General features: G+C 41.5%; 1 protein-coding gene across 1 annotated transcript; it reads left to right on the top strand.

Moving 5' to 3' along the window:
- The first annotated feature begins 4,834 nt into the window (after positions 1-4,834).
- On the top strand, positions 4,835-7,987 carry Tigd2 (tigger transposable element derived 2). The gene is made up of 2 exons (XM_028789407.1): positions 4,835-5,139; positions 5,297-7,987. Exon 2 carries the CDS (start codon positions 6,099-6,101, stop codon positions 7,677-7,679), a length of 1,581 nt encoding a protein of 526 aa, XP_028645240.1. The 5' UTR covers positions 4,835-5,139; positions 5,297-6,098; the 3' UTR covers positions 7,680-7,987.
- Positions 7,988-9,447: the final 1,460 nt, after the last annotated feature.

Raw genomic sequence — 9,447 nt, 5'->3', positions numbered from 1 at the left:
TGAGGGTGTGCAGTCCTCTGCAGTGCTGGGGCACGGCAGCAGGAGTGAGAAGCAGCTGCTCACACTGAGTCTGAGCAGAGACTGATGAGTGATGCTGTTTAGCTCCTTTTCTCCTTTTCTCCTGTTTGCTTGTTTGTCACATAGAGTGACTCTGAAGGATAAAGGAAATGACACATCTCAAAGAGGCTTTACTGAAGGCAATGACAGCTGACACAGATGAAGAGAATCAATAAAGTTGGTTACAGAAGATTTTTAAGGAACCCAGGTGGAGAGATTTTGGTCATATAGAACTGAGCTGTAGAGCATAGCTACAGAGCCCAGTGCAGAGTGAAGCTGTCAAGTAGAATCCAGGTGAAGCACAGGGCCAGGGCCAGGTCTAGACTGATGGAGAGAAGGAGAGACAGATGGCAGTTAGAGTGGTCCCATATCAACCAATGGGAAACACGCTGAGCTAATGCTCTGAGGACAGATTTCTCTGCCTGTTGGTTTCTTAGCACATAATCTGACATTGGGTTTTGAGTGACAGGCCACTGTGGCCATTACAATCATGGAGTTAGGTGTCCTTCCTTTTATGTAATATAATATAGCCACAATAAAAGTAAGATGTTTTTATAGCTTTCAGAAATAGTGAGAAGGCATGAATTGGTGCTGTCTATAATCTGTCTCTAGTTACATAACAGTCCTGACACTAAATGCATGTTGCTGCTGTTTTCCCTCCATGCAAACAATTCTCCAATCCTCGATGAGTGGTCCATGGTCCAGTGCTCTCAAATGGCTCTATCTGAGTTCATGTCAAATCCCAGAATTTAAGGGCTCAGTTTCACAGCACTGACTTTACTACAGATGCTAATCACAAGTCCTGGGCGTCTCTATTTGGGGCTTGGTAATTCACTGTAATGGCTCAGCTCACATAACTCATAAGAACAGTATATTCACAATGACTGGCTTGTTATAAAGGATACAAGTTTAGAACAACAATTGGGCAAGAACAGGGCAAGGAAGATAGTAAAGAGTGAACTTCTCATATGTCCATATATTCACTAACTCAGAGCGAAACCAAACCCCGTTAGAACTTCCATTAGGAGATTTGATGGAAGATTCATTATGAGCCCTTGATTGGTTAAATAAATAAAATTTGTGATTAACTAAACCTAGTTATAGCTTCCTAAGAGGCCAAAGAATGGGTCAAAAGTTCCACTAAAATAACTTTAGCAACAATAGGAACTTCAAAAAGCAAACTTTAATTTTACTGATGAGAAATTTCCATATTCTGTTTGTGTAAAAACACAAATCCAGAATAAAGCCAAATTATCCTTCAGCTGGAAAAGTCCCTTGACCATTTTTAAACTGAAAGCAGGAAACAGGAATTTGATTCTGTAGAAATTGTCAATTTTCAATTGGTAGTGGCTATGTGAATATACGGGTTTAATATTCAGAATAATAATATCATGATAAAAAATTTCATGATCTCATTTTATGTTTGTTCAAGTAACTAATTTATTATCAGGAGAAAAATTTCTTAGTGAATTAGGATCACCAATAAAAGAAAAGCAACCTAAAACAACAACAAAGGAGAACCCTTAAAATTCAGAACTTAGGTTCCTAGAGGTATCACACTCTATTACAAAACTACTATGTGTGAAGAAAAACACATAACAGGTCCATAGATATGAGCTCAGTAGAAAATGAATCAGAGATTATTGTGAGGACATGCCAGCAGCTGCTTGGAGTGTTTTCAGAATGTCCCGTTTAAATGAACTGTGTTCAATGTCTGGTGTTACTTAATATAGTGTTCTTATGCCTAGAAAACCATTGCTTGGCTGATGTAAAATATTTTGAATAAGTAAAAGACATTTAAATATTCAAGTAAAAATTATCCCAGTATATATTTTTCTACTTTTTATGTCTTTGAGTTGAGAATTTCCATTTGATAGTTTGTAATGTAGGCAGAGCACCCTGTTTTAAAGCCAGAGTGATGTAGGTCCAACTTTTCTTTCTGTCCATGATATTTAATAGATTTACATACTTGTAGTAGGTTGGTGTAATGCTGCTAGTATTCAAATGCTAATTTGGATTCCCCCAAAACTGTTTCCACAAGAGAGTCTGAATTAAGACCCGGAGCAACCCTGCCTCTAATTAATTCTGATTGGTAAATATAGATACCAGCAGGCAATAGCTTGGGGGGCAGAGACATAGGCAGGGTTTAGGTTTCCCAGGATTGAAACCTTGATGAAGGAGGGAGAAAGAGAGAGCCACCATGGAAGAACAAGAATTTGCAGGAGGAAGAAGTGCCACCATGTAAAAGGGCCAAGAGAATATGACCCAGAGGGATGCTCAGTTGGGTCAAGAGCGGCCAAGAGGGAACAGAGAAATTAGTAAGTAGTAACTCAGAGTTATTGGTAGGAAAGCAGATTCTAATAGCATGGAGGTTAAGATGTTGACCAGCTATTGTGCTGTCTAAGGCATATTAAAATATAAGGCTGTGTGTCTTTCCTTCAGGAACATAAACCATTGAGACAGGTGGTAACCCTGTGCTGAGATTTATTAAAATCTTAACTACACACACTAAATTAGCCTTTTCCCCTCATACCAACAGAGGTCACAGCTATCTCACAAAGTGTTTAATGGGTTAAGATAGTATATATTCAAGAAGGAAAAAATAATAATGATAGACAAAAAGCCTATTTATTTGTTTATTATTTGTTTGAGACAGGGTCCCATTATGCATCCCAGGCTGACCTGAAACTTGTTAGTAGCATAGACTGGAATTCCTGGTCCTCTTATCTTCTGGATGTTGAGATATGGGTGTATATGTATGCCATGATTTATATCTTCTGATTACAAGATAAGTTACAATAAGTTTTAGGACTATTTTTTAAAAGACTGAGTACACAATTACTCCAATAATAAAGAAAAAAATGTCTGATGCTTCCCAAAGCATTTGCAAGAACAGGAAAGAGATCTGAGACTTGGGAAATGAGAAGATAGACGCAGTGCTGGGAGGCAGAGCCCAGGGTCCTAAGCATGCCAGGCAAGAGCATCTTTCTAACTATCTCTTTGTAAAACCACATTTAATGTTTCTTTGTTGCAGACAATACTCCCAGAGTTCCTCAGGCTGGCCCCAAACTTCGGAGCTCAATCAGTCATCCTGCCCCAAATGTCCGGAGTAACTAAGACGAACCACAAGTGTCTAGCACCACACTCAACTGAACCCGAGTAACTAAGACTAACCACAAGTGTCTAGCACCACAGTCAACTGAACCCGAGTAACTAAGACGAACCACAAGTGTCTAGCACCACACTCAACTGAACCAGACTACTTTTTTTTTTTTGAACAATTTTAGGTTCACAGCAAAACTGAATACAAGACAGATTTCCCATCTACATGCGGCTGCCCCATTATCAACACCCACACCAGAGTGGTACAACCTGTCACAACTGTGAGCCTCCCATTACCTCCTATCCATAGCTGACCTGAAACTTCACTCTTGATAGTGTGCCTTCTACATGATTAGACAAATGTATGTCACATGCACAATTACAGAAACACACATTTTACTTAGTGCTTTAAATACTGAATCTGCCACAATTCACAACATATCATACCTCCACAACCACAGACCAAAAGGAGAGACACCAGAAATAACTAAACCTTGTAAAGCTACCTTAAAATGTTGGTAAAGCCATGTTAAATAGAATTGTTTTGAGTGACACAGCACAGCTATAAAAATAAACACTCACCAACCTCATTATGTGGAAGGAAATTAGCTTCCAGAAAGTGGGAGGGCAAGCGAGGCAGGGATTTTTTTCTTCTTAAATATCATAGGCCACAGTGACCCCAGGAGGCTGGAAGAGGAGAGGGAAAGCCAGGCAAGCTTCCATTTTGCTAAGTACAGTGTGATTTCCACGAGATTGGCAGTCTGTGAAAGCTAGCTCTCCTCTGTTAAGGAATGAACAGGTGCAAGTGTTTTTACACACACTTTAAGAACGAGAAGGGAGAAGAAAACTTTTTAAAAGCAATATAAATGAAATTGTACTTTACTAGAAATGGTCATTTAGAACTGCTCAGATCGCTTCCTCGGAAGCTTGAAGCAGGTGAGAGTTGTGGGCAGTCTACCTTCAGGCAAAACTAGGCCTTGCCCAGAGTCATCCATCTGACAGCACTGATAGATCAAAGATCAAAGGGTTTCTATCCAACAGGCCCGATATGGAAGGGTGGGACTCTGAGGACAGCAGCACAGATATGGCTTGGGAGACAGAAAGGGGCCTGGAATCAACATTCCTTCTCTGCAGAGTGAATGCTCACTTTGATTTCCCTTTCCTGGTGCTAGAATTCTAGGTGTGTGAGGGGAGGGTGGGGGGAACCCTTCTGTCTTGAGAAACAGAAGTTAGAATACTCCAAATCAGGTTGTAGTTTGTGGAAGAAGGATTTAAAAACAACACTCCAAAACCGATTATGCTAGAGAGGGGGTCTGCGCTGGGACTGAACACACAGCAGGGGGTGATCCTTACATTCCTGCTTCAGCATTAACATCCTCTGCGTCCTCATGCTGGCTCGCCCCTGCTACCCAGCTCTGTGTCGCCGCAACCGCAGAAGATGGTAAACAGGCTCTGTGCACTCCCTGGACCTTACCTGAAGGAAAACCTTTCAGTTGCTATTCCTGCCTGGTCTGCAAAGTCGGGCCATCTGGAACGACCCTGCGTCGCCCTCTGCTGGCCTCAGCCTTGAGCCACACGCGGGGTGTCCGGAGGCGGAGCATTGACCAAGTCCCGCCCCTCCCCAGAAGCCACGCCCTCAGCGGGCTCGCCCGCGCATCCCCGCCCACTCGCCGACAACACGTTCCTGCGGGGGCGCGCGCGCGCCTAATCCCTTGCCTTCCGGCTCGGCGGCGCCGCTCCGTTGCGCGCTCGCTCTGCGGCGGCTGCGGGGTCCGCTTCGCTGGGGACTTCCATTGCTGGCTCTGCGTTCTGGCCGGTCAGGCAAAGCGATGCCCGCGCCCCACCTCCCGGCGTCCCGCGCGCCCGGTGACCATTCGCCCGCTGCAAGGCTGCGGCCGTGACCCCCTGCCTCCGACTTTCACCCAGCGTCCGGCTCGGAGCTTGCTGGCCGGCGGGGAGAGGCCCTGGTAGTGTCAGGAGGTAGGCTCACAGCTCCCGGGTGGTGCCTGCGAGCGTTATTTATCTATTACCTGTCATGTTGATAGGTAGCGATGTCCTAGACCCAGTTGAAGGAGTAGGTATGAGTAATACCGTGCACTGATACTGAAAAGGAAACGTGTTTGGTATTTTCCTATAGGTTTCAAAGGCTCGAGTACCTCTACCGCCCCTGCAGCTACTTCTGTGGTCATGGAGATCATCTTCCACCAGGATTACTGTACGGTCTTCACCCAGCCTACCACCCCCTAGTTACAGCCTTGGGTCCTGATTTCCACCAATGAAGTTTTTTATCCTTTCTTGAATCATGTGACATCACTTCTTGTCCGCTGTTTCCCTTTCAGTTGCCTACTCCATTATAAGTTCTTGTTGGTTTACAGTACTAAGTTGTTTGCCTGTCCACTTACACTCCAACAGCTCACCTATGCTCACCGCTGCTCCCTGTGACTTTCATAGGTACACACCAAGAGTCCTTGCCTTGAAGAGAGCATTCACTCACTTGGCTGTCTAACAAAGACAACAACAGTCAGGCAGTGAGGCTTCCTGCTCTGTTTTTCTGCCTGTTAAGTGTGCAAGCTGGAGTAAAACTGTTTTCTTGAACATAGCATAAGGAAAAAAAAAATTCCTGTGGTAATGACCAAAGTTGATCATCATGAAAATGTTTTAGAAACCTCGATAGGGCAGTATTGATTCAACTTAGAGCTTTCAGTAAGGCTGCAATTTATGAAAAGAGCAAGGAGGAAGAAGAGAAACTAGAGTTAACTGAGCTATTCCTTGTCATAGGAACAGGTTAAGTTCTAAAATGCAAACGAGAAAACTCAGACTTTCTTTGAAAATTGTTATACTATCCAAGTCCTAGGGAACAGCTGAGGACTCTTAAGCTTACATTTTCTGGTCTCGTGTTCAAATCTAAGTTGTGAATTGTCTAACATAATTAGACTAAAATGTTGGGGAAACGTAAACGTGTGGTATTGACAATTAAAGACAAACTTGACATTATTAAGAAGCTGGAAGAAGGCAACTCCTTCAAAAAACTTTCTGTCCTGTATGGAATTGGTGAATCCACAGTTCGTGACATTAAAAAAAACAAAGAAAGAATTATAAACTATGCCAACAGTTCAGATCCTACTAGTGGGGTGTCCAAACGTAAATCGATGAAGTCGTCAACATATGAGGAGCTTGACAGAGTTATGATAGAATGGTTTAATCAACAGAAAACAGATGGGATTCCAGTGTCTGGGACTATTTGTGCAAAACAGGCTAGGTTCTTCTTCGATGCGTTGGGTATGGAAGGTGATTTTAATGCCTCTTCTGGTTGGCTTACTAGGTTTAAGCAGCGGCATGGTATTCCAAAAGCTGCTGGTAAAGGCACAAAATTAAAAGGGGATGAAACTGCTGCCAGTGAATTTTGTGGTAACTTTCAGGAATTTGTAGAAAGAGAAAATCTCCTACCAGAACAAATTTATGGTGCTGACCAAACTGGATTGTTCTGGAAATGTCTACCAACAAGGACATTGGGTTTTGACACTGACCAGAGTACTTGTGAGTATAGGACAAGCAGAGAAAGAATCATTATTATGTGTTGCGCAAATGCCACAGGTTTACACAAGCTTAATCTTTGTGTTGTGGGGAAAGCAAAAAGACCCCGTGCATTCAAAGGAACTGACCTTTCAAACCTTCCTGTCACGTACTTCAGTCAAAAAAGTGCATGGATCGAGCCGTCTGTTCTCAAACAGTGGTTTGAGAAGTGCTTTGTGCCACAGGTCCAGAAGCATCTGAAATCCAAAGGGCTTCGAGAAAAAGCAGTACTACTGTTAGATTTTCCTGCAGCACATCCAGCTGAAGAATTGCTGAGCTCAGACGATGGCAGAATAATTGTGAAATATTTGCCACCAAACGTCACAAGTCTAATTCAACCTATGAGCCAAGGAGTTCTTACCACAGTCAAAAGATATTACCGAGCAGGACTTATCCAGAAATACATGGATGAAGGAAATGACCCAAAAACGTTTTGGAAGAATTTGACAGTGTTGGATGCAATTTATGAGGCATCAAGAGCCTGGAACCAGATAAGATCGAATACGATAATCAGAGCATGGAAAAAACTTTTCCCTGGCAATGAGGAAAATCCAAGTGTGAGCATTGACGAAGGAGCCATTTTAGCAGCTAATTTAGCAACAGTTTTACAGAATACCGAAGACTGTGAACATGTCAACATTGAAAATATTGAGCAGTGGTTTGGCTCTCGGAGTAGTGGCTCAAACTGTCAGGTATTAGCTGACATTGTAGGTGCTGCAGACCGGGCGAAGGTTGCTGAGGAAAAAAAGCCTTCTAGGAAGACTAGGAAGGCAGAACTGAATCCAGAGAAGCATATTAGCCATAAAGCTGCACTTGAATGGACTGAAAATTTGCTGGATTATCTAGAACAGCAAGATGACATGCTACTCTCTGATAAGCTGGTATTGCGGAGGCTTCGGACCATTATAAGAAGAAAACAGAGAATACAAAATAAAAGTCATCTATAGTACTCCCTTCTGTTGCTATGTATTTTCATCTTTGTGACTTTTGTCTCCAATGGAATTTACCTAAAGCCAAATAAACATTACAGAAGACTTTAGGATTAGATGCTGTTTTGGATTACTTAAATTACAGCTCTTTAATGTTGGCTCTGATTGAGCAATGACTTGGAATTCATTTGTCAGTCTCTAAACTGTGTTATACTAATTAGATCATAATATATCAGAGGTTGGAATATGTTGTATACTGGATATCAACATGTCTATTAATGGGCAATGCACACTGTGGGCACTCAATAAATCTTACTTAAATTGAATTTTGATGACTTTTTCTGAATATCAGTTTGTAAAGTAAAAAATATTGAGGATGAGTTTATATTTCTGTTGGTGAGACTCTTAAGAGAGTTCAGCAAAGATTGTGCTTGAAGGATTTTGCTATGACTCTGTTGAACTGGATAACAGGAGTGTAAAGCCTTGGAAACAGCATTGCTTTCTGGCAATGTTTGGGCAGCCAGCTATTAAGATTGACCATTTGTGAGTATAGTGAAGAAAATGTAACTTCAAGAGAAAGGCATGAGACGTCAGCCTTATTCTACCTGACAGAAGTTCATTACTTGTGTGGAAAGGAAACCAGCCTTTTTTTTTTTTTTTTTTTTTTACAAATTTTAATTTCCTAAAGAATTGAATTTAGAAAAATTAAAAGGTAAGCTTTATTACCTGTCATCTTTATTTTTTAAAGGGTGTCAGAACTTATTAGTAAACTCATAGGCGTTTATGTAACACTGTAAAGCTTGAGAAGTACACCTTTGTTTTCATGGGGTGTATTTTTTTGTGAAGTGCTGAGAATATAAGCATACATACAGACTGTAGACCCAGCACATGAACAGTGAGCAGATTCAATTGAACATGGGGGAAATACAGTGGAAAGGTCTCCAGTCAGTGTGTGACCTGACCACAGCCATGTTATCCTCACATCTTTAAAACAGGAAAATAACCTGTTTCTCGGAGTTTGAAAGGATTAAATGAGTTAATACATGACTTTTAATACTTGGGTCCTAGAAAGAGTGATCCTTGGCGTGTTAGCTAAGGTTCCTGCACTGCAGACACGTTTCAGAAATAGGCTGAGCAGATCCATTGTGGAACTCAGAGTGATATTTCTGCATTAGGAAGCTCCTTCCATAGGAAGTAAGATGAACAGAGCATGTATAGTTTTAGCAGAATATGATAATTACTTAAATATAAGCTAAAGGGTAATCCTACTTAGGCCCTATTGGTTAAGTGTGGAGCGATCTCTATAGACAGGTAAGTTGCAATGGGGAATGGAAATGAAATTGCCCCTGATTGTTAGAACATTGTAAATGAAATACATGTTAGCCTTGTTTCTAGAAGAAAAGCTCTGTGAATGTTGGCATATCCATCGAAGCAAAAGAGTGCCTTTAAAGTACATAAGCTAGCAGGAAGCAGCGCACTTAGAGTTTATACAGCTATATTAACAGGATTGGTTTGAAGAACCAAAGAAATATCACAGGAGACTGGTTCTAACAGGTCCTGGCATTCACAATAAGATTCCTTATGATCTAAGAGGATTTGAGCTTCCACGTAACGTTTTTTCTGAGATTCCTGTGTTTAATATTTTGCCTTTTATTGAGGTTTTAGATTCTAGAATACTTATCCTAGAAGACGTCTAAGAGTCCACTCTGACAATCCTTATATCATTATTAACACTTCCTCAAACTATACAGGTTCACTTACCTGATAATCTTGAAGAAAAAATTCT

This window comes from Grammomys surdaster, unplaced genomic scaffold (assembly GCF_004785775.1).
Source record: "Grammomys surdaster isolate TR1022 unplaced genomic scaffold, NIH_TR_1.0 125832, whole genome shotgun sequence".
NCBI lineage: Eukaryota > Metazoa > Chordata > Mammalia > Rodentia > Muridae > Grammomys > Grammomys surdaster.
The sequence above is the reverse complement of the archived record's forward strand: the minus strand, read 5'-3'. Positions and strand labels throughout refer to the sequence as shown.